The following is a 26,657-nucleotide window of genomic DNA, read 5'->3' as shown; positions in this document are numbered from 1 at the left end:
AAAACGATATATTAATTTTATTGTATTTGTGTATTTACTTCTCTACACTTAACAAGCTATAGTAAATAAGAAAAATGAACTATATACCCCCATTTTTTCCATTCATAATACTCCCAGAGGTTATGTTGTTTAGGTCACGACCAGTGTTCGACTATCACACCTCATAAACACAACTAATTAGGTCAATGAGATTTAAAAACCTTGGTTACTGTAAATAGCTCGGACAGACTGCAGCATTTATCTAACTGGGTTAGGTAATAGTAATAATATCACTAATTATTCAGGTCTAATCAAATTTGTTGTAGTAATCAAAACTAGATCTTATTTAATTTACATATATGTATATATAAATAATATTATTTATTGTTATTATAAAGTTAAATATAATAATATTAGAGTTATTTAATTGGTGTAATCATCTGGCTCAATAAATTATGGTAATCTTCAAAATAAATAATAGAAGAGTAATATTTAACGATGGGCTTAGCAGGGGTATGAGCATAGGCTAAATATGATATAAATTTCACATGTTTAATTTGTTTATAATTCATCTCCTGCGCGGTGTTGATGAAAAACATCGAGAGGAAACCTACACGAGTCGTATGAAAATCTGTCACATGTATATCCATCAACCCGGATTGCAGCAGAATTATGGAATAATTCCTAAATATCTTTCTCCTTTTTTAATACTTCTTTTTTTTTTTGAGATGGTCTTAATCCAGCATTGGGACATTTACAAGCTGTTACTTTACCTTTACTTTAACTTAAAATTCAACTAAAATTGTTTAATTGTAATAGCACGCCCTTATTAATACGCAGGGTACACAATTAATTCGAATGCGATAAATTTTCAATTTACTAGTAGAATTTTCCCCAATTATGAATGACTTATTATATATTATAACATAAACTAAATAACATATTTACATGACTTTATTTAAAGCAGGTAATCTTAATCAAATCTTAATAAAAAACGCCTTCTAGCTTGAGAACAATCGCCATGGCCTATAAATGTATATGTTTTACTTAGATAACACTACGTATTAAATATAAATGATTACGACACTGAATATTTAAATATAAAAAATAATTGAAATAACTAGGTATAAATTCGCAATTTTTATCAAAACGTTAAAATCATAAAAGAGTCAACCAACGAGGTCATTGCGGACTCGTAGTGTTTTCCGGTTACCACCAGAAATTCATTATCTCACGTATTGAGGGTAATGGTTTCTTATAGATGAAAAAAAATTAACTTATTAAAATTTATTTGGTTTTTAATAATTATTTACACTGGTGACTTAAATATGTATATATAAATAAAAAATAAAAATAGTTGCTGTACATATTATGACCGCGTGGAATGGTGACAATAATCCTAGCATCCTGGATAACACGGGGCGAAAAATAAACCAGCAATCCTATCACCAGTAGTAGTGTGCAAGGGCATCATTAAGTGAGGGGCCACGAGAGGCAACATATATTTCTATACTAGTAATTCATTTTCATTCCACCTTCATAAGTATAATATTTTATATTACATGGAGAAAAAGAAGGATCATAATCATCTATCTTTCTATACGACTTCTTGTATGTCTACCAATCAAAACATGCATATATATACATTAAAATTCAACAGAGAAAAAAAATACAAAAAACTAACTCTTTGTTTATATTTATATATAATTTCTGTGTAGGGCACCAACCCTTCGAGGGGTAACCGTGCTGATCTAGGCAATCCTGGCTAGGTCAATTCGGCTGACCTTATATTGATAATAACCCAGAATTTTCATTTAAGTACTACAGATATAATTAACTTAATTGCGTTTAATTTTACCAAGTATCCACAAATAAATTAACCCACAGATATAATATACGAAACGATAATTTTTTTTACATGTATGACGCAATAGTTGCCCTTTTTTACCAAGAGCTGCGAAGTCGAATTAATACCCAATTGAAATTAATTGATAACTCCAGAGATTATGTTCTTTATCATTTTAAAAAAAACATTTGTGAATAAAAATATGACATATTTATAACATTAGCTAAATAAATTAACAGTAGGTATTTGTGCAAGCCCGCCTGGGTAGATACCACTCATCAGATATTCTACGGCTAATACAGGCACAAGGGACATAACATATTCGTTCCCAATGTTGGTGGTGCATTTGCAATGTAAGGAATGGTTAATATTTCTTACATCGCCAATGTCTTTGGGTGGTAACGATCACTTAACATCAAGTGGCCTATTTGCCCGTCCGCCTACCTAAACTATATATGTATTTTGCTGAGAATTATTCACATAAGAATATTTATTATATACAGATCAAAATTAAAAATAACTAAGTACAAATAATTTAAATCGCAATTTCGATTATACTGGCGATAATGAGCCAACCTCAAGTTACTAGCGAAAGCTGCTGCTTTTACCCAATAATAAATGGCAACTTTTGCAATTGCAAGCATAGTTATTCGCAATGGAATCACATTTCAGAAACGCTCCAAAATATAATTAAAGAATTTATCCTTTACATTTACTATTAACGACAGCGTCTTTACGCTACATTGGTAATAATAATAATTGTATCAGTCGTCATATGTATCGTCGTTTGTCTGGTATCATTTCATCAGAAAATTAGGTTGTTGCGTCATATTCACGAACAAAACCACGCATTGGTGGACTTTTAAATATCGTACACAAGTTCAGAGATCTCTTGGAAGAATTGTTCGACGTGAAAATTTGAGGTTGGGTAACATAACTAAGATTACATTTAAAGTTATATCTAGAAGTTCATTATTTAAATATATTATCATTATAATATCAACATTATTTAAATATATTATCAATATAATATTATCATTATAAAAACGTTTAACAACAGAAAATATGCATGTTGTTTTAATTTCAAAAACAAACTGGCCATGAGAAATTAAGTGATCACTCTAATTAATATGTGTAATAATATTGTTTGTTTTGGGATATACGTTCAAATAATAATAATTGGACTGCCTCGTTCAGATTCAGTAGCAGCCCGAAGTCTGGAAGTTGGATGTGTGTACGCTCCCGTGCTTCGGAAAGCACGTTGGTTTTGCGCCTGAGCTCTTTCGGGTCGTGTCGGTTTGGATTATGAGAGTTAGGGAATAGAGAGTGCCCCTATGTTTGCGCACATACTTGTGTACATACAGAGTCCTGTGCAATGGGCTAATCTGTCTTAATATTCGCCGCCGTGGCCGAAAACGTTCTGGAGGACATTATTAAAATAATAATTAAACGTATTATACTGATTCGTTAGGATTATATAATTTATATTTTTTTGTGCATATTTAAGTTTTATAATTCTAGTACACTATTTAATCAACATATCGTAATGAATTATATTACTCCAAACACTTTTCATCTATTTAAATCACACTTTCGCTTAAACTCAAAGGAATCGTTGATAACAGAGTAATGCGCATTTGCACACAGGCGGCCATAAATTATTTTTTTGATATCGGCAATCAAAGAATCAACAACGTCGCAATTTTAAGTGATAAAATTTTTTAATTAAGCGACTCAAATATATAAATAGATTCTTACGTAAGGTCGTGTTTAACATCTTGAAGACCACGCCTCTCGTGAAATGATTAATTTAAGACTTATCATATGAATGTGTAGCACGCGTTCAACGCATTATCATTATCATTATGATTTACTTTTATATACGAATATTATTTTTTTCAGCTTGTCTGTGCCTTTATGTGATTACTATTTTTCTACCGCGACCTTTCTCGCTTGTAAATGTTAAGTATTTAGTTGGATAAAAATGCTTCACGATAAAAAAAAGAGTCAATTATGCTCGTGATTTGATTTTTTCAAACACACATTGTCTTATGTTCACTCATTTTCGTCATGTCTTTCATGTGTCTGACGATGACAATAAACTAAAAAAAAGTTCATCATTTAAAAAAAAAATGGAAAATCAGCATTGGTGATCGATATTGATTGTTTTATTTTGATAATAGACTCCATCATTGGTATAATTCCAAATTAAAACTTAGTACATAAAATAATTTTAGTCAAATATTACTTATATTACAAAACAAATAATACACAAAAACACGACGAAAAAATCTCATAAAATAATCAAATCATTCATAAGTCACTCATTAAACACACTCATTAATGTTGATAAAATAAGTGTGTTCGATATTTAAAAAACTAATTAACATCGCGTGGTTTTATCCGTGAATATGGCGCAACAACCTAATTTTCTGATTAAAGCTGTTTTTCGTATTTACAGCATAAGTACTATAGAGAAAATTTTGATAAAAATTTATTTAATGTAAAAATAAACAGAAAAACGAAAGTGCAATTTTTTTTTACATTATCTGAGCCTAATATAAATATTACTGCTAGTGCAGCGTTACACTGTGTGAAATACATAGTTGGACAATATCTATGCAATCATTTACAAATCTTGAGAACCACTAAGGTTTTTTCACCAACACAAGTTGAATGCTTAAATAAATTTTGCACAATTTCGTCTTTGATTTTATTGACGGGAAAGCGTAGCAAATATTTATCTCCATACCCAGATTAATAAAATATTTCTGTCATTTACTGTTTAAAATTTTAAACTTTGGTTTAACAGTCCAAAGTAATCTTAAAGTTTAAAATCACTCTCTTATCGTTATAGATTTATTAATCATTTTCCATTTTTAAAACATCCATATGCATTATCTGCAAATATATTCAATGACGTAAATAATTATGTTATATTTATTTTATAATAACAATTAAACTGATCGCTATCTATCACGTACGAGTTACATAATAGAGTATACTATAAAAAGAAACCACATCACTCTGTATAAAAACATTATTGATTATTTAATATTTTTTGACAAGCAAATGGGACAATGATTAATGGCACTGTAAAAAATATTATTTATCCCTAACGTACCTACTAGTATCCCTTGGGAAATAAGAAGTTACTGTAGAATCAGTAATGTAAAGAGGGGTCTCCACAAAGCTTCGACACCTAAAAAAATGTAATAAATACAGGTGATTTCCATAAATGAAGTAAAGTAACAGCCTATGACTGTCCTACTGCTGGGCTAAGGCCTCTTCTCCTTTTTTGAGAAGGATTGGAGCTTATTCCACCACGCTGCTCCAATGCGGGTTAGTGGAATACAGATGTGTGTGTGTGAAATTAGACACATGCAGGTTTCCTCACGATGTTTTCCTTCACAGTCACACACAGCACGTGATTTCCGAGCTATAAAGAGTCAGTCGCCGTATAATATGAGTTTTTTAATTATATAGGTGTACGTACAATCAAAAGAAGACGCTTCCTTCTTAGGTGTGAACTAAATCTCTACGAATGATAGAGATCCTGTACAGATGTACCCGGTAGTAGTCTAATTTTTTGGAAATGAAAATTTTCAAAAGATGAAAGATATTTTAATGATGTGTGCGAGTAACGTAATAATGTTTGTATATTGGATTAAACATAATTTAATTGGAAAAATGGACCGTCCATTTTTTGCTACCATATACATCCTACCTGTGTATGTATATAATTAATATATAATTAGACAAGAAAGAAAAGCATGCTTGTTACGTCAATTGTCTAAATTTAAAGCAAGTGAAACTGCGAAGCACGGCTACTTATATATAATAATATTATATACTTAAACCTTCTCCGAAACTCACTACATCTTCTAGTGTAAGTTTTATGCATATTTATTTAGTAAATCATTCGCTTAAACAGCATTATAAAATCCTGTTCTCATTATTATAGAATTTCCATAATTGAATTAGTTCTTTCAAATAGTTCAGTAAATTTAATATAAAAATTATTAATATTCATGAAAATTACATCAGATCTGATGAAATTAAGGTGATCAAAAAGTTACTCGATTAGTTTATCACGTTCGTGTTATCAGCGCCCTCTGTCGGTGCTTTATATAGAATACCGTATCAAATACTTATATAAAGTAAATTTCGTACACATTTAAAATCGGGCCAATATTCTCAGAATTGGTGAAGTGGATTTTTTTTACATAACATATTTTGTCTTTTCCAATAAATGATTGCAAAATCGTCGTGAAAATTTACAGAAACTTAAGACGGAAAGAAATTTAAAATTCTTCGTAAGGAGAGCTTACAACACACTGATGGCTCTGACAGTTTGGCGGCTCTAAATTGGATATCCTACAGTAAATTACATCTTATAATAACTAAAATGTATTCAATAATGATAATAATGTCCTCCAAACCGATTTCGGCCAAGGCCGCCAATCTCAAAAGGGATTAGCCAATTGCACAAGGACATATTATAGTGCACAAGTGTGTGCGCAAACACAGGTGCAATCCCTAACTCTCATAATACGATGGAACGGAAAGAGTTCAGGCGCAGGACGAACGAACTTTACGTGCTTTCCGAGGCTCGGGAGTATATACCTTCCACCTTCCAGACTCCGGGCTGCTACTGAGAGTTTTCTGACAGAAAAACCCTAAGTAAATCGCTTATTATACATTAACTATTAGAATATTAAGGACATATGTCAATCACTAATTTTTACTTCTTTGCTAAAAGAGCATATCAGGACTTATACAATTTATAAACGGACAAATTATAAAAATCATAGAAAATAATTAGCTTCCAAAACAAATATATTCTTACGATTAGAACAAAATGTTTAGGATAATTTGTAGACTTAATATATAAGTAATGAAGCATTGCTAGTATATTAAATTTTACATAACAATGGATTTTATAACATTGTAATGTAATGCCAGCCGAATGGATGAGCGATGAGGCGCTTATATCTGATAAACTATCTCTTATCATGTCAATTGTTATTAAGACACTAAGCGTCAAAAAAACAGAACTTAAAACTCAACCATCTTTTATGTTTGTATGATCTATTTTTATTTTCTTCAATTATTTTGAAACTATAACTCTTTGCTAAATAAATTGATGTACTGGCTAATGCGCGCCATGCATTGCATATATTACATATTAAAAAAAAAGTAACAACAATTTTGTTATTTGTTACTATTCACTCACGATTAGTATGTTGATAGTTCTATGCAAGTTCAAGCAACAAAAGTACAAAATTTTAACTAACCCGATACGAAATCACTGTTTTTGTTTAGAAAAAAACTAATTTATACCATAGTAAATTTATATATAAGAATTCTATTGTTTAATTGCAATGTACTTCTTATAGTCTCGTTTGTATTATTCGTTGAAATACAAATTTAAAACAGTAACAGGCTGTTAATGTACCACTGTTGGGCTAAGGCCTCCTCTTCCTTTTGAGGAGAAGGTTTGGACCTTATTTCACCACGCTGCTCCAATGCGGGTTGGTAGACGATGTTTTCCTTAACCGTCAAGCTCGAGATGAATTATAAACACAAATTAAGCATATGATAATTCAGTGGTACTTGCACGGGTTTGAACCCACGATCATCGGTTAAGATTCACGCGTTCTAACCACTAGGCCATCTCGTCTATCAAATTTAAAAAAGTGTAAGTGAATGAATGAAAATATACAAAATTTGTTTATGAAATAGTTAAAGATTTATATTCTTGACGAGCCGTTTGGCGTGTTTGGTAGATACCTGCCTTTCATGCCGAAGGTTGTGGGTTCAATTCCCACCCAGGGCAGACATTTGTGTGCATGAACATGTCTGTTTGTCCTGAGTCTGGGTGTAATTATCTATATAAGTATGTATTTACAAAAGAAAAGTAGTATATGTAGTATATCAGTTGTCTGGTTTCCATAGCACAAGCTCTGCTTAATTTGGGATCAGATGGCCGTGTGTGAATAATGTCCCAGGATATTATTATTATTCTTATTATTTTTCAGTTAATTAATTTATTTATTAAGTAAGTTATAATTTATTAAATTAGTTCTGCGGGAACGGTATAATAGAAGATAGATCGCATATACTGATTGTTATATATGTGGTTTTTATTTTTAAATTCTTAATTCTACCGAGGTGAAATCGGGGTGGTATGTATATATTATAATTGTAGTAGTGCTTACCCGATGTCGAATTCGGCAATATAACCATTATTTAAAACTTTAGGAAGGCATATCTACATGATTTTGTATATTTTTATTGATAACACATAAGCTCGTCAATAGCTGTAAAAAAAAAAGAAAATTGGGTAACAGAACGAACTGATGTTATTGTTTTGCCTATTTACATATAGATTACATGTTTAGGTATAGCTGGCATTATTTAGCTAATATTTTTTTATAATCAATCATTTTTAAAACCTTAAACCAAGATGATTATGATAATACTTCGAAGTATTATCTAGTAACAGCCTGTTAATATCCCACTGCTGGGCTAAAGCCTCCTCTCCCTTTTGAGGAGAAGGTTTGAAGCTTATTCCACCACGCTGCTCCAATGCGGGTTGGTAGAATACACATGTGACAGAATTTCAATGAAATTAGACACATGCAGGTTTCCTCACGATGTTTTCCTTCACCGTTAAGCACGAGGTGAATTATAATCACAAATTAAAAGCACATGAAAATTCAGTGGTGCTTGCCCGGGTTTGAACCCACAATCGTCGGTTAAGATTAAACGCGTTCTAAACACTAGGCCATCTCGGCTTGAGGGGGTCCTGGTCTCCTCGGTAAGTCGTAAATACATGTAAAAACGTAGATACGACATGAGATGAATTCGACTTTGACCAAATACTTCATGTATTATCGTATCTTTAAATTATGTGATTTAAATGTTAATATTATTTTGTGACAAAAACAATCAACGTCTTTTATTATTTTTTAGTAATAATATCTTGTATAAAACATTATATATTTAAGCAAAACCCTATTGTTTTATTAACTTAGGAACCCTATATGTTATCAAACACGTGACTCATAAAACAACAGCGTACGTTGAAGTCTTTTCTTTCGCTCGTCCGAAAGGCTTGCGTCATGCGATAAAAGTGGCGTGACACTCCCTATCACAAATCACCCATGATACTATAAATAAATGCCCTATCCCTTTATTCATTTAATACATTTGTATATTATAATTTAACATTTTTTGTTTGTTATTTCGTTCATTAAATCAATAATTGAATTAATATTTTTTATTATATGTATATAACGGAACATATTGCTATCTCTCTTTTATGCGTGAGGATAATCAGGATAGCATGTCCTGACAAACAAGTTTATTTCAGAAACTCGTTTTTAAGGAAAACTATTTTAATTACTTGCTATGTAAGATGCTGTTTACCTCGCATGTCAAAAATGAATAGTAAAATCCACTGATATTTTTTTTTAATATATAAAAATTACACAGCTTTAAACCCAACACGGCAGCCACTTCGGTAATTTTTTCCATCCCATGTTTTGTGTTTGTTATAATAAAATGTTAATTCTACTATATATTCGTTTCCGCTTGATATATATGTGGACGGCCGGATAATCTCGCGATTTGTTTGTTAAGACATATGTATTTCACCCTGAGACAATGTTTTGCACGTCATTGTTATATACATTTTACATAATTGTTTATTTTTATGATTGTGCAATGAAATTTCACAGTACCAATACGCATTAAGTCAATGTAACTTCGATTCAACCGTTGCAGTTTATCTTCAATAAGATACATAGAAATATTTGTTAATATACTATCTACTAAATTAATTTTTCTGTAGGTAGTTGGATCAAGTCTTCATTTCAACAAACAATGTCCATGCAAATGATGAAAATTGGAACAAGAGAGAAGATAACGCATTTCGATTCTGGGTCATTCCAATATGTTTAAGTTTTTTAATAATAATTTTATATTTAAAAATAAAAATTGCTTTAAACTATTAAGAAAAACATTAAATAAAACGCCGATAAATTTAAATAACACACAAGACAAAACAAACGAAAACGAAAAACTCAACAATTATCATTTTATCGTTTTCATACTTTGTTCGAATCCTGTTGATTTGACGGTCAACCCAGCAATCCAAATCTATTCATTTACAAGTAAAGTCAATCTATTTCAATTCTATAATAGTTTCTTGATTAATTTTTACTTGATATAAGAAAAGAGATAATTTTATATATTCTGATTTTCTGTTTCTTTTTAATATTGGTATGTTTATTTTAAAAGATACTGAAAGCTAATATTACTGTCGCCTAAAAAGAAAACTACGCATATAGATTATATTTATAAATATTTAGGAGTCATGTCCAGTGTCATAAAATAGGGCTTCAGCAATAGCAATAGCATGCTTCAGTTTAAATATGTAAAGCATAAATTAAAATATCGTACCTACATGCATGCTACACTACTTGATGGCTTAAGCTGTTTTTTTTTTAATAAATGAAATAAGAAAAAGTCATCTGATCATTTAAAAAAAAAGTATATTAAAAAATATTTGAAAACAAAGAAGGTCTTAGTATAATTTGATATCAATGCTCGCGCACGTGAATGGGTGTGTCACATTGACCCCTGCCGATTTTACAAGAAGAGCGTGCAAATAATAAACTATATAAGTTGACGTAAGGATTTTGCATCAATATAACTTCAATAATCAATATTCAATAATCATAATAAAATAGGTATGTATTATTGTTTAGCGATAGCCTGAGATACCGCCTTGACGTTTTACTTTATTGTTTTGCGCGCGAGCACAGATAACGTGACATCGGAAACATTGGTTTTAAAACCCTTTAATTTTAACTAGTTTTTAAACGCAACTTTGTGTACCCACATCTAATGATAAAATTATATTATTTGCCAAAAATAGATTACTTGAATGCAAGTAATATTATTTAGAAATATTTTTTTAAATTATTTTTTATATATTTGTTACATTTTACCCGAATAATACGATCACTATCGTGCAATGATATTTCCTTCTGTACACTCTAGTTATCTCCTATCGGGCGGCCTATAGTATCTGACCTATAATACATCTCAAACAAGTGATCTAAATTGCAACGTATTAACGGTAATTATTGCTAACGGAAAATGTTTAAAACTTAGAATAATAACACTTATTCTAAGGCTTAAAATTACACATGATAAGTTGTCTTTTTATAACTGACTTTAAACAAAAGTAGAACCTATATACATACTTTTTTTTATTTTATACTGACATATATACTGAGTAAAAGTAACGATTGAAACTATTGAATTAACATAGATAGATGTTTGTGAAATTGTCAGTAGACATTAAGGAGCTCCAAAGCGTCCAAAAGCTATGTCTTTTTTTAATAATGGTATTGTATTCTATTTTGTCCATAACATTTTTTTATATATTAGACAAAATTATAACTTTATAATATTATAACGACCATTCGTGATATAAGTTTTGAAAGCCTGAGAAAATCATCATAGCAACGGCTTCAAATAAAATAAAATAGCAATCTACTTATTACATTACAAATTGTGCCATAAATTGTAGAAATATATTTTTTACTTATTTTTGGATGGATAAACGAGCCTCCTGTTGGTATGTCACTATCACCCATAGTTCACCACCACAAGAAGTATAAACGACTCCTTAAACCATCAATGCGCTGCCAGCTAAGGGATCGAAGATGCCTGCTTAATAATGTTTAATACATTTTTTTCGAATTGACCTGTTCCTGTTGACCCAAAGGGCCTCATCAGAGTCATCGGGCGGGGGGCGAGCCTCAGCGGATGTTGGGAGCCTACTTAAAGGTTCAGAATACTTGAGTCCTAAGGATGCCTTCTGTGACGAACCCCGTCGACGAAGTTAGCGAGTATTGGTAGATATAATTTTATCATCGGGGGCATTATGGACGTCTTTAGGACGCCTACGGATGAAATAGAAATAACCACCTTTGTGCTAATAAGCTGCTGTCCCAATGTGTACATCAAATGTGACAGCGTATGTGGTTTTCGTATCAGCCTATGTATATATGACTAAAACTACTCAAATCATATCTTGTAGATAGAAACAGAGCAATGATTGTGATGTATTATATGAAATAATTTTGTTCCTAATATCATTTCATCAGTCTACGAATCTATTTAAAATTTTACTCACCACTTACCGCCAAAATTTTTAAACATCTTTAAACTTTTGATGCCCTAGTAAAAGTAGCTAAAATGAAAAGCTTCTATGAAGAATCATTATTGGAACGAATTTATAGTAGATCGTTTGACCATTGTAACACAAATTATAATTTCGTAAACATAACCATACTATATCATATAAACACAACAGCATCGTTTTCAGATCAGCATTTATTTGGTTTACTGCCAAAAATCGGTAGGTAGCTAGGTACTTTCCAAGACACGGGAGTGTGTGTTACACACGTAACGTACGTAAACGCCTGCGTCCGCGTCCTGCGACTGGGGACCAATTCTACTAACAAATTGTCACTTTAACGCAAATGAATCGAAGCGTAATCGTTGCCGTTTTTCTGTTTTCTTATTCTTTAATTTAATTATCGACTATTGCTATAAAAGATAGCAATTATTATTTGATTCGAATAAATATAGACGATTCAAAGTTGGCTCGGAATTGAATCGGGAACGTATCGTAATCGTTATAAATTAGTAGAATTCGGCCCCTAATCTCTCTCTGGACGTGACAGAATTCAGCCCCATCAGAACTAATGAAATGCGATGTTTATTTTCTGGCGATAAAAGAGCACTAACACGCCGCTTCGCGTTTGATATTTGCTTTAGAGTGTTTGATATAATTCGTTAAGGAGAAAATTATTATCATTATGAGAATATAAAATTATTATTTTTTTTCTAAAAATTGAACTTAGAATATAAGGTTATTCAAATACATGAATACCTAAAATTTGTTTACATTTTAAATTCGTAATGGACATATGTACACGTGTATCCCCTACATTGTAGCTTTTAATGGCATTAATCATTTTTATATCCGAGAAATCGTTATAGATATATTGTTTGATGAAGTGAATGGAGCTTACGTAAAACAACAATCATTATCTTCGTTATGTTTATATTTTATTATTGCGATGTTTCCATATTATAAACATCTGGACTTTTATAGAACACGCTCAATATTATTTATTATATCAATGTACTTCCATTTACATGGCATAGTCCTCAGCACTTTCTGTATTATATGTTTATGGTGTAGAATAATAATTCATAAAATATTATAAGAAAATATATATAGTAAAAATTCAAAAATAACAGAACTATAGAAAAAGCTAAAACTCAAATTTTAATGTGTGTATAAATTAATCTCACTATGTAGGCAGTCTTACTGTCTCACTCATATAAAAAATGCCATTAATAGTCTAATCCACTTCAAGTACCACAAACTCAAATATCTACGAGTTCATAAAACATCATAAAAATATTATTTTAACTAAAACGCAGATAAAATATATAAATATTACTTATGACGTCAACTCAAAATATTTCTAAACAATCGAACGCTGATAATGTACAAATGTATTAAATTTATAGTTCAGTATGCTATAACTATTAATTTAATGTATGTACTAAGTACGCAATGAATTCGCAATTCTAGTTCTTACTACTTGAAAGATAAATCATAAATTACGATACAACGTTTTAAAGTGTCCCATGAATAAAGATAAATTTAAAATCACAAATTTTTGAAGAAAAATCATCGGAAGGTTATCTTAAACAGATAGACACTATATATAGCTATAATATAAACGAAAATTTTAAAACATTCGCATTTAGAGGTCAGTAACCTGATGAGGTGATAAGTGATAAATAAGACAATGATGATAAATAAAATGAGATCTTTTTTTACGAATACATTTGACAATTAAAAAATGTAATCAGTGAAATGTATTGTCAAGTACTTTTCGGTAAATGTGTTATTCTTTTTTATATTACCCTAGCATTAACTCCAATTTGCTCATACAAAGAAATACTTAAATGTTATTATTAACATTAAAAAAAAGTTGTTCTACATTTCGACATTAAATGTAACGGATATTCTGGAGTACATGTCAACTTGACGCCAAATGGGGCTCTGATAATCTTGTTGAGTTTAATGCCAAGAAAACACAGGTATGCGCTCTCACAGCGAAAAAGTCAGCATTTTCCCCTCTTCCCTCTCTCTGTGGTACTCCGCTGGTGATACAAAGCAAAATATCCATGCTGGGGATTGACGTTCGCTGCGACCTTAGTCCAAGGGATTACATCGAGGCTGTTATAAAAACAGCTTCACGGAAACTCGGAGTTCTGAACAAGGTGCGGCGTTTTTTCACGCCACAACAACTGTGGCTGCTGTACAAAACACAGATACGGTCTTGTGTGGAATATTGCTCGCACCTTTGGGATGGCTCCGCTAAGTACCTATTGGAGGCCTTGGACCGGTTGCAGCGACGTGCCGTACGCATTATTGGCGACGTAAAGGTCACAAACACCCTTGAACCTTTACAATTTCGTCGTGAGATAGCAGCACTGAGCGCTTTCTATCGACTGTATCACGGGGAATGCTCTGAGGAATTATTCTCTCTAATTCCCGCTTCCCCCTTCCTTCTTAAGTCCACGCGAGCTGGTTCTCGATGTCACCGCCTAACTGTGACATCAATTCCATCACGAACAAAGAAATTTGGCAACTCCTTTCTTTGTCGCACTTCCAAAAAATGGAATTCCTTACCAGCTCACGTGTTCCCCTCCTCTTACAACCCGGGTTCCTTCAAACGAGGCGTGAAGAGGCATCTTGCGGGCCGGCAAGGCGAAGGCGGCTAGTGCAGAACGTTTTTCCCGTCTGTACTGGCCGACGTCGCGTTTGGACTCTACTACCACTTACCATCAGGTGGAGTAGAGTCATTTGCCCTCCCGGCGAATATAAAAAAAAAAAAGATTAAGTCATGATAAAGAATCTCTGCATCAATATGATACACACGAATATTTGCCAATAAACCCACATTGTCACAGGCACTTGTAATCAAATGCGAGGAGCGTTCAGTCAGTACGCTACATAACATTAAAATTCAATGGTGACCATAAATGTCTCTGATATGAATTGCTCACATGCTGATAGTCGCCTTTAATTGGAATGTAAAGAATTATGTCGAAATTAAACATTGCGTTGTTATACGTTTGATAGTATTGAAAAATTATTGTAATGTTTGTCATTTCTCATAGGTGATGTTTTTGTATTACTTATACCGACTGAATTTTGTTTTTGAAATATGAATAAAATAAGCATTATTATGTAGATTCATTGTTATTAATCATATATAAAAAAACGTTTTAAAATTAATTTCTCGTGCTAAGGTTTTTGGGAATACGATTGAAATAACCACAAATTAGCTTACTTTTAATTTATTGCAGACACTAATCCAGTCCAGTAACCCCGCTGAACTGAGTTTTGGTGTACGACCCACGTGTTACAAAATAAAAGTACCTTACTTCGTATTTACAAATTATTTTAAAAATAAATAACCAATTTATTCTAATAACCGCAAAAAGTTTTCCTTATTTTGAAAACATTCGATAAAATAAATCGATAAACGGTCTTATTATACGCAAACGGAACCAACCTGAATTTTATCAAATGCTTTCAAAATACAAACTTGAATTAAAGACTAAATTTTACTATAATAACAAAAAATCAAACTTTTGTTGTGTTAAGTTACGAGATCATTCATTTACGTTAAAAATACAGAAAATTAAAATACGATATCGCATGAACACAGTTGGTGTGATTCATTTACAAGACACACAACAATTTCCAATGTATATAAAAATATTTGAAGGAACAAAGCCCCACCTATTTGTAAATATTACCAAATAACAGATCAATTTTATAATTATTATTTTTGCATGTATATAAAAAAAACAAAGGAAATAAATATAAAAAAAAAAGTTTGAACAACTTACAATAAAAGTGGTGGAGGCTTAGTTCAGAAACAACAATAACAACGATCGGTTTGTTATTGCACAATTTTCTTATAATTTTCAGTGTGTAAATAAATACAAGCACAATATGGAAATTAAACTAATACAAAAAAAACTTCATCGATCATCATTGTAATCACAGTAGAATTTATGACGGACCTTATGCGCTTACAATAAAGCTCATATTTTATTACTGTAATAAATATCATGAAAGTCGCCTTAAATATTTTATGGCAACAAATCTTACTAATATTGTAATTCATGAAGGTTTTTTAAATGAATTATGTTTTAATAATAAATAAAAAAAACAAGTACATAAATTTTAAGATGTGCTCGCAACATCTGCGCTGAGTGATGCATTACCGGTGGGATGTATTATATATATTTTGAGTGTAATCTGATACATAAACAGCATATATTCTAGTTTCCAATACTATTAAATATATTTGGAAATAATTACTTAAAGGTGCCATTATAATGTCACATTTTTACCATCCAAAATTTTATTTCAGATTTCGCTTAGCGCAGGCACATCTTAAATATTAGATAATTCATTAAGAAAAAAAACTATTTCATAAAGCTGTTGTAATATATAAAAGTTTGTACCAAACAATGTTTAGAAATTTTTAACCTGTCACAAAATTATTATAATTAAACTAATTAGGTATTTATTTGTTTATAGATGTAAACCATATCTTTAACGTCAAGTTTAATTAATAATTTGCGCTGTACTTGCTAGTATGCTATGTAAATAAATAAAAAAAAGTTTAATACAAATTTCAACTTATGCAATGTGGAAGACATATTGCATTTAATGTTAGTAAATTCATCAATTACCTAATAAAAACATAAAGTTTAACTTTAAAAGAAAATAAATAAAACTATAACTAGATTACTAATACAAATACTAAAATAGAAAAGAAGTTTTAATGTGACTGTCAATAGTGTGAATCATAGACATAGTCTACGATTACTTAGAATTGTCTTTGAGCAATTTATCTGTTAAATCGAGTATGTACAAAGAAAAAATCCTGTAGAGAAATGTTATAACATTAATTTAATACACATTATATTATACTATGTTGCCTTCGATGTTACCTATTAATGAATAAGGAGTTTTTAAAGTCAATTAATCTTATACTTATTTTGAATATTTTTCGCATGGCAAACCATCGCGTGAATATTTTAAACATTGATATGTATCTAGTTTATTAAATTTTCTCACAGAATTCTCTTCAAATAACAATACTCGCCACTTAAAAACTACCGTCGTATAACCGCAGATTATTGTTCTATTATTTAAGAAATTAAATTATTAAGCGGGGTGTACCTTTACCAAAATGCCCTTTCCAGTAAATTGACTAAAATACTCATTAAGAATATCGTAGTGTGACTGACCTTATTATATCAATGTTTTTTTTCTATATCTATTTACAAAATTCATTAGTAATAGTTCACAACCTATTCAGATTTGAATGTTGAAAGTTAAATCTCGGCTCTCTTTAATATCCAACCTCTTATTTTATATAAATTTTTTTCAGAGACAAAAACATCAAGTAACTAATCCGTTATTATCTCAATTGTTAGGAACTTTCTCACTACTTGAAACCATATCTAATTAAAAGACGCACGGTATTCGTTAAATATTAGGGCGATCACTTTTTATATCATTTTTCTTACAGTAAATAGTTTTAACAGGTATCAAAGTCATATTGTGCCCATTTAGAAAAAAATATTCAACACAAAGTATAAATACATTATAAATAGTTTTAAAAATAAAATTACAAATAATAATACAATAAAGTCTGTCACACGACAATACTTAGTTAAGTATTGGTTTTAACTGTAAAATGCTCTCTATACTCTCCCCATCAATTTACACAAACTTGGTCCTGTATTTACACAATATATTTAAATTTAACTAAATATTTACAATGTGGCGACTCTGTATCAAAACCTTTGTTAATGATGCCATTTTTATATAATAACTTTTTAGTTAGGATTGATTATTCATTGCAAATAATCAAATGAGTAGCCGAAATTTAGAGAAAATGGACCGAGAGATAGAAATCCTTCTATATTACAAAATCTTTAGTAGCATCAAAATAACCTCTCAAGAGTCGCCTAGTCCGCGTTTGTAAATTTTTCATACTTACGCTTCAGTCGCTACTGGCTCCCTTGCATGGTGTATCTTCACATGTTTATTATGATTGGACTTATTACTCGATGTTTTACCACATATATTACATGCAAAAGGCCTCGCTCCACTATGCACTTTCATATGTTCAGATAAATAATAACTCCTATGGAACGATTTACCACACTCGGGCACTTTACACACAAACTTCTTTTCCATTTCGTGTTCTCGAACATGTCGTTGGCAGTTGTACTTCCTAATGAACTGGCAGCCGCAGTAGTTGCAGGTGTATGGACGAACAGACTTGTGCGCGTTCATGTGGGATACGTAATCGGACTGCCTGATGAATGCACCTTTACACAGCGTGCATTTGAAAGGTTTAGCTGACCGACTCAAGTGCGTCCAACGGTGAAGTTTCAAGTTCCACTTAGTTGTGAATGCTTTGTTACAGATGATGCAATGGTATGGTTTCTTCCCGCTGTGTGTCAGCAAGTGAGCACGCAAATTTGATCTAAGGTAAATCTGAAAACGAAGACAGAAATACTGTTAATAATGATTTTAATTATAATTTATAATTAATTTAAATTTATATCTATATTATATACCTCAAATTATCAGACTATCAAATTGTAAAAAACTTTTCACTATATCATGCATTTCAAAAGTTTATAAGAAACTGAAGCATAATCATTCCTACAAACATCAACATATATAAAAAAATATTATAAATTTGAAGTTTGCTCATATTAAATTATATGTTAATTTTATTAAACAAATTACTTCAATAGTAGCTTTTCATTCCAAAATAATAATTATTCCATAAAATTAAAATACGAAATAAGAAAACAGTGTTCGTTTCCATGTTTCGTCATGTAAAAAAATACTGTAAAACGTTACTAAGCCGTTGATAGCAAGTGGTATCAAGACGAACCTGTTTACAAACAGGACAAGGCACATTCTCCATCCGGCCCTTCTCCGTGCCCTTGTCGACGAGGAAGTACTCGTTGTGCGAGCGGCGCACGTGGCGCGTGAGCGACGCGGCGTGCACGAACTTGTCGCTGCAGTACAGGCACGCCTTGGGCTTCTCGTCGTGCGTCTCCTTGTGCCAGTGCAGCTTGGCGCGCGAGTGGAACACGGCGCCGCAGTGGCACACGAAGTCGCGGATCTTTGTCTTCTTCTTGAAATGGTGCCGGTCCCTGGTGAAACAATATCGTTTATACTTCATTCTATCTACTCTTTTACTAATATTTATTGGAAGCATGTTGTATTTTCCTATAATTGGGAGTATTTTTCAAACATATTGTCTAATTTATTATAAAAAAGAAGAGAAATATTAAAAATTTAATTTAAAATATAAGAATTGATGTAAATTTGTTTGAGATCCTTAATAAATAAACACAATATTATAATAATCGTAGGTAAATAGGAAAAGACAAAACAGTACATTACCTTTTTCTCCTCTATGTAACTGTTTTATTGTTTGCCAGCTATTAACGAGCTGTAGTGTTATTTATAAAAAGAAAAATAGAATAGAAAAAAATGTTTAAAACATGCTAATTTACATGTTTTCGTGTAATAACGATCATGGTCAAATCTTGGCCACTATGCGAACACTAGTATTATAATACATCACTAATTTATGAACATTGTGATATTAACAAACACCCACAACTTCCATATACCTACAAAAATAAATAAAAATTAGTCTGATTAAAAAAAAAACAAAATTCTCTTTTTGAGTTAATATTGCTATTTCCGAGCTAACAAAAAAATCGATTTTTTAGCTCCTATATTTTTAAACACCTATATTAATTTAAATATTTTATATTATGTACAATTCAAATCATAATGCCATGCAATATTATGAAGGTCAAAATGACATTTAAAAATGATTTTCGTCAAAAACTGCATTCCACGCTGACGAAGACGCGGTGTTTGCTAGATAGTTGTATGCGTGTTGCTTCATTGTACCCAACATTATTAAAGTGAAACATTTACGACACGACGAGATTAAAAATCCAATATCGTATAAATACCAGAAGAAAAATACTGTTAAAAATATAATACTGTTAAAAATATTTCTACTGCAAGATTTCTGAACCCGACACAATTTTTAAGTTTTATTACATCTATACCTATTAAGGTAAGCCGAAACTCTATTGTTATATTTACGTAAAGTGCGTACGTACGTATGCGTCACAAAACTTGATCGGTTTTAATTAAACAAGCGCGAGGCGGGAAGAGTATTATCGTGACGTTGAACACGTCTGATGTGAGAGTTTCAATACTATTCGTATATTATTCTGTGGTAGGACTTGGAAGGTACCTGTGCTGCACCATATTGGAGTACCGTCGGAAGGTGTCGTCGCAGATAGTGCACTTGACGGGCGTCCGGCCGGTGTGCACGTTGTGGTGCTCCGACAGCTTCTGACGTGTTATGAAACGCTTTTCGCATACCTCGCATCTGTAATTCAACAACTTAATATGACTATCGCCAGGATATTTTTTTATAGAATAAGCCTATCTATTCTGCGGATGGGCGAATGGTCCACCTGATGTGGTAAGTAATAACTACCTCCCATAGACATTGGCGCTGTAAGAAATATTATCAACTCCACCAACCTTTGGAACTAACTATTATAATAACACTACCATTTCATTTAGTTATTTACTATATATATTATGTACTTACAAAATAGATATTAGTCAGTTAGAAAATTAGAGAATAACTTTAAAATATTTATTACAATTAATAAAGTTAGCTGAGTAGAAAAAAGCAGAAGCGATCGTTTTTCGAATACTTATCGAATTATTTAGTTTTTCATCACATTGAACAAGAAACAAATTGAAAAATATAAAATTGCTTTTCTTTGTTATGTTGTAATTAATAATTTTGAAATGTATCGAAAGCGATTATCAAAAATTATTACGTAAATTAAAATGTCACCCGGTTAATATTATATATATATTTTTTATCTATACCCGAAGTATCAAAGTATCGAAATAAAAATGATTATATTAAAAAAAAGAAACGTTACGAATAATAATTAATATGACATTGCAAAGTTTTAGCATCGAGCGTACATTATTGTTTATTTTCCTCGATTAACGACCTAGGGCAATGAAACGGTCAACGCACTGGGACAATGACATCTAAACATACACCAAAGAGCCTTGAAATCGACGTACATGCGCAACTCACTTATAGTTCTTTATTCCTAAATGCGTTTTCACGTGTAACGCTAGATATGCTCGTTTGAAGAAACACTTTCCGCACGTGAGACACTCCAGCGGGTGGATCTTGAGATGGGCGTGGAAGGCCGCGTCGGTGACCTGGTCGACCTTGCAAGTTGGACACACGTAATCTTTTCGCCTCTTTTTCGTTTCCTGCTTTATTAAACCTTCGATTTGTGGCTTAGCTTCACTAATCGCGTCGTATACTTTTAACATTGTCGAAGCCATCGTCTCCTTTGTGTCCAATGACAATAGATTACCTGAAATTGATTTTTTTAATATGTTTAATTAACATTTTTCATTTTTAATTCGATGTAAAAAATATGTTTTTTTTTTTTGTTCTCGTGGGTATTTTGTACAAAAGGTAAACTAAATACGAGTTTAAAACGAGTTCTAAAGAGATAACAGTAATTTATGCAATCTTCTTTCATTATTCAACAAATAAGTTTTAACACCAGCAACATCTTGCAACATCTGCTTATTCATCTCTCAACTGTTTTATTTTAACAAACCACGATGAATTTAAAGATTTTCATCGTTTTGATAGTAATGCTAATATAATTGAGGTAAATTATATGATTTAAAAGTGAATTTCTTAGTAACAGTCATAAATCAGATAGAAAAGACAAAATACCGCTCCTAAAAGAAATAAAATGGTTTCATTATACAAGACGACGAAGTCCATACCTGCCAGCACATGTTCGTCCGGCTTCTCCTCCTTCTTGATGGCCCTGGCGGTCATGAGGCGGCTGTAGGAGGTCTTGACGCTGGAGCACGTGGGCAGCGCGTGCACCAGCGCCTTGTGCGCGCGCAGCTCCTTCAGCGAGGGGAACTTCACCCCGCACTGTGCGCAAGTGTACATTCTTGCCTTCGGAAAGTGGAGTTCTTCCTCACTGGAATGAGTTAAAATAAGAAAATAATTATCATTTTTAAATAGTACGTTTATAATCACTGAATTTAAAAACTATTTTTTTTTTATTTAATTAAACTATTATTACTAATTATAAATAAAATTAAATATTTTATGTAAATATTTTGGAGTTAATATAAGGTGTGTGGTTAACATACATAACGTTTTCTGTTTTTTCGTTAGCATCTATGTCGGACCCATCTGAAACCCAACTCTCCCGCGCCATTAGATCATAAGGCTCCGCCGGGGGAACTCCCGAATACATCTAAAATAAATTGTAAAATTAATACGATTCATTTAAACAAACATTTCCGTAAACAATTTCTATTATAGTAGAAAAATTTTATAAACTTAATAAATTAAATTGAGCTTTTAACTATTTTTAACATGTTCTTTAAATAAAATTGTATTTATTTTTTATTAAAAAAAATTAAAGTTGAAAAAGAAATTGTTATATAAAACACAAAACTGATCTTTCATATTTATTTCTACCTTAGCAAATCGACTATCTCTGTATGAAGTGGAATTCACTTATTTACACAATCGAGAACAAGACCTTGACACACAAACCGCGATTTCGTAGCTAATTGTATAATTGTTATTAACCTCTTACAGCTGAATATAAATTATGAGTAATTTAAATGGCACAATATTAATAATAATTGATTTACCCCAGTCCAAGGTGATTCCATGTCTCCGTTGCTTTCTTGCCCGCTGAGTTCTCCGCGAGGCGGCATCCTCTCATCAGCGCAGATATTCAAAGTCGGTTCACTGTCGCTTATACTCTCACTCAACACGTCAGCTTTGCTGTCCCCTTCGCACCTGTCGCTATCGATATGATCCCCCGCCGCACCCATATCAGAATAGTCCATCCCATTGCTTTCAGCTATTTTATAACTCTCGTGTATAAAATTGGGTAAAACAAATTCACTTTCCTTCTGCGATGATTCACCCCAAATGTACATTCCTTCTTTAGCGTTCTCCTTGGCGTAATTCGATTCTTTTTCCGCATCGAACGCTTCAACGCGATCCGGAGTAAAATAGTCAGCGTAAATGTTATCCCCAAAGTAGTTTTCATTCATCATTGATACAAATTGCTTATTTTTCGATGCAGCTTCTAAATCTAGTAGCTCTCTGTGATTGGAATCATCGTCAAATTCGACCGTTATATTGCTATAATTGACCACATTGATTGGCCTGAGCGTCTCCATTGGTGCAAGGTCGGTGGATCGATCAGCTCCGTTGCTAAATTCATTAGAATTGATTTCTTCTTTAACAACTGTAGGATTATACTGAGAAGGAAGGTTGAGGTTTGACGGCGTGACTGGCTCGATGTCCATCGATTGCACCTCAGTGTTGGCATCAAATTCATTACGGTCATCATTGTTATTTTCAATTTTTTCTATTGAAACAGTTTGCAATTTACTCTTGTTATCACATTTTTCAGATTGGTGTGTTTTATTCATTGCAAAATTTTCTAATGGCTTACATGTCGACGAGGACGCTCGTGGTTCTCGTTCAACTGGTTTAGTAATGATTTGTGATGCCTTTGAGTTCTTTATTTGCAATTGTTTTTTTTGCTTTTTCACGAAAATATTATTAAGTTTTAGAGAGTTATGTTTTTGAATTTGATTGTATTTGTTGGAGGGTTGAGATTTAGTTGGTAATTTCTTTTCGCCATTAATATTCTTTACCAGGCTTTGGTATTTTTTACTGCTTTCTGGTTTTGGGGAAAGTATAATAAGTCTATCATTAGAATTATCCCCGTGGTCAGACAATTCACTACATGGAGATATAGATGGCTTTTCATTACAAATAAGATCAGGAACTGGGCAACTGTCTGAAAATTCTGTATCAAGCTTATTTTCTATAACAGTTGATTTTAAAGAAATTTCTTTGTGTGTGTTACTTGAATGTTTTAACACAGAAAATGCATTCGAAATTAAACTGTCGCCAGCATTAGATGGTTGAGTACATTTATCAGATAATCTAGGATCATTATGGTCTAAATCGGGCAAAATTTTCTCTGGAGTAATAGAACGTTCCATATAGTCGGAGTCAGTTGAACCTGTCAAGTCCATTACTGTGTTTAGCATATTTTTGTGATGCTGTACAGGAACCTCTACCTTAATATTACTAAGAATTTTCAGCCCTTTACTAGGCCCTGGGGATTCAATAGATGATTCTGACTTTTCTTGCTCAATCATTTTATTTACTGGATTATCATCTGGTTGAGGTAGTGTGTTCTGGTTTGCATCATTTATAGGTTCGCCCGATAACATCGGACTTACTTCAATAATTAAAGTTTTATTACCATCAGTAATTACACTGGAGCCAGTTTTATCTGGTACATTTTGCATTAATGGTACATTTTCATTGAACAGAGGAGTACAGGGCTTTGATAATATATGTTGCGGTGTTGTATACATACAAGAAGTATTACCAAACTGATCTACCACCATGACATTTTGGTACATTGAACTGCTCTGAGCAACATTTGTAACATTTTCAGGACCGCCAAGTACTGCTGGCATACTTGAAATGAATGGCTTACCATCTATATTATGAACCATCTCCCTATAAATTATTTGTGAGTTTTGAGTGACTACTGTTGTTCCCGGGGTAAAAGCTCCAGAATGATTCATTTGATTAAATTGACTGTTTAATGGTGGGGCCATTAATTTTGGATCCAATAATTGGCTAGTGGGTAAATTTCCAGTCATAATCATGTTGTTTTGAAGATTCTTTTGAACAAATGGCGGTGCTGCAGGCATCATTACATGCATAGGTTTAACTCCTGAAGGTATATATTGCATTCCAGCCACATTCGTTTTAACAAGTAGGTTTCCTTGTTTAGGTAAGATTTTGACATAATCATTGCCCCTTCTAGGCACTGTTGGCATAACAGTAGTAGGCAGTTTGACACCTGATCCTAATACTGGCATATTGTATGCAAACACATTTGAATTATCTAACTGTGCATTATACTCTGAACTTCGAGAAAATTTAATTTCTGGGTCTTCGTGTTGTTCTGGATAGTAAGGATACTGTTGATCAAAATCAGATGCTAAGGATTGACCATTTGAAGTATAAGTTTGCTGTGTTTTATCTGATTTCACTGTGTAAGAATCAGAGCCCTGACTTGAAATATTGTTAGCTATATGATTTTCAAATGAAATATTCCCAATTCGTAGATCTGGTGTAGGATTTCTTGAGATTGAAGTTGAGAGTGGAGTTGACTTAGTTCTACTTGGGGTCCTTCTCCAGTACCTTTCATTATCACTATTTCGATGAGAATTGGCCCATCGTCCACTATCGTCAGTTGCTGGTGTTCGTGACCTACTTCTAAATGACCTCTCCGAGTTTAATGGAGTAGGTGTTCTGCTTCCAAAATTAGCAGCTTTTGCTGATAAAGTACACAGTGCTTTTATTACTTGATCTTTTGGATGTGTATCTAAATGTGACTCTAAGGTCATTCCACTGTGCAGGTACAGTGTACACACAGGGCATTGCACTCTTTGATCCATGTTTATTTTCTATATAATAAAAATATATACAAAAAAACGCGTCGCTCAGGTTGACCCTGGCGAGGCGTGAAACGTTATATCGTCCAATGCGCACTCAGACCGAAGCACCACTCTGCACGTCGCCCTTCAGTCCCGTCACGCGCATATCTACTATACACACGTAAAGCAAATGGGCCACAACACATATCTTCACTATAACTCGTCTCCTTATCGATCTGTAGGGAAAAATAAAGCTACGTTAATATAAAATCTACAAATTCGCATAACCAAATACCAAAAACTCGTTCGACGCAAAGCCACGGAACAAAAGAAAACAAAAGTCCGAGATAAAGGCCATTGATACATAAAAAAGTCCAATTCGAAAAGAAAGAATTGAATATATGTGTAATGTTAACATAATAACCGACCTTACCTTTTTATAAAGTATGTCATATGTCGTCCATAGCATGGACGTCTTTCAAATTGATTATTTTATTAGTTACGACTACGCTAATTCTAAAAATATTTCCAAATAGTCAGACATATTGTGATATTGCAGACGTCTTGATCACAGGTTCACATCACATCACCACAGAATGCTCATGGCTCACACACAAACTTTTACATTCCGGTGTACGTAAAGCTAAACCCTAGAATTTATCTTTTATTTAGTCACACTCACGAGTAGAACATTCGAACCTACATAAAGAATAATTAATATGTGAACGATCAATGTCATATGCGTGAAATGAAGCAATTTTTAAGTGTCAATAAACTATAAAGCATGGTCTATATCATAAAAAATCTATACTGTGAAGCTCATCATTAACTGTATTATTAAATTGAGTTCTAAAAAACATAAGATAAACTGTAATTATAAAACTAATTTTATTGACTGTTGAAATAATCTACACATATTTTGTAAAATAATGCCATGAAAATCGATTACAATAAATTTAGTTAAACAAATATAATTGAATATGCAATATAAATCAT

The 26,657-nt window shown here is 32.2% G+C and overlaps 1 protein-coding gene across 1 annotated transcript; it reads right to left on the bottom strand.

Moving 5' to 3' along the window:
- Nucleotides 1–15,282: 15,282 nt before the first annotated feature.
- Nucleotides 15,283–26,309, bottom strand: LOC126772904 (uncharacterized). Its single transcript, XM_050493503.1, has 8 exons — nt 26,095–26,309; nt 22,827–25,897; nt 22,314–22,420; nt 21,933–22,138; nt 21,214–21,505; nt 20,338–20,475; nt 18,943–19,207; nt 15,283–18,533 (listed from the first exon to the last, which is right to left on the bottom strand). The coding sequence occupies exons 2-8, from the start codon at nt 25,680–25,682 to the stop codon at nt 18,027–18,029; spliced, it is 4,371 nt and encodes a 1,456-aa protein (XP_050349460.1). The 5' UTR covers nt 25,683–25,897; nt 26,095–26,309; the 3' UTR covers nt 15,283–18,026.
- Nucleotides 26,310–26,657: the final 348 nt, after the last annotated feature.

Source organism: Nymphalis io, chromosome 13 (assembly GCF_905147045.1).
Source record: "Nymphalis io chromosome 13, ilAglIoxx1.1, whole genome shotgun sequence".
NCBI lineage: Eukaryota > Metazoa > Arthropoda > Insecta > Lepidoptera > Nymphalidae > Nymphalis > Nymphalis io.
The sequence above is the reverse complement of the archived record's forward strand: the minus strand, read 5'-3'. Positions and strand labels throughout refer to the sequence as shown.

Coding starts and splice junctions, on each gene's coding strand:
- LOC126772904 (XM_050493503.1), bottom strand. CDS start 25,682: ATGGATCAAAGAGTGCAATGCCCTGTGTGTACACTGTACCTGCACAGT. Junction 19,208..20,337: donor TCCAATATGGTGCAGCACAG/GTACCTTCCAAG, acceptor TTGTTTCACCAG/GGACCGGCACCATTTCAAGA. Junction 18,534..18,942: donor CTTGTCCTGTTTGTAAACAG/GTTCGTCTTGAT, acceptor CTTCGTTTTCAG/ATTTACCTTAGATCAAATTT.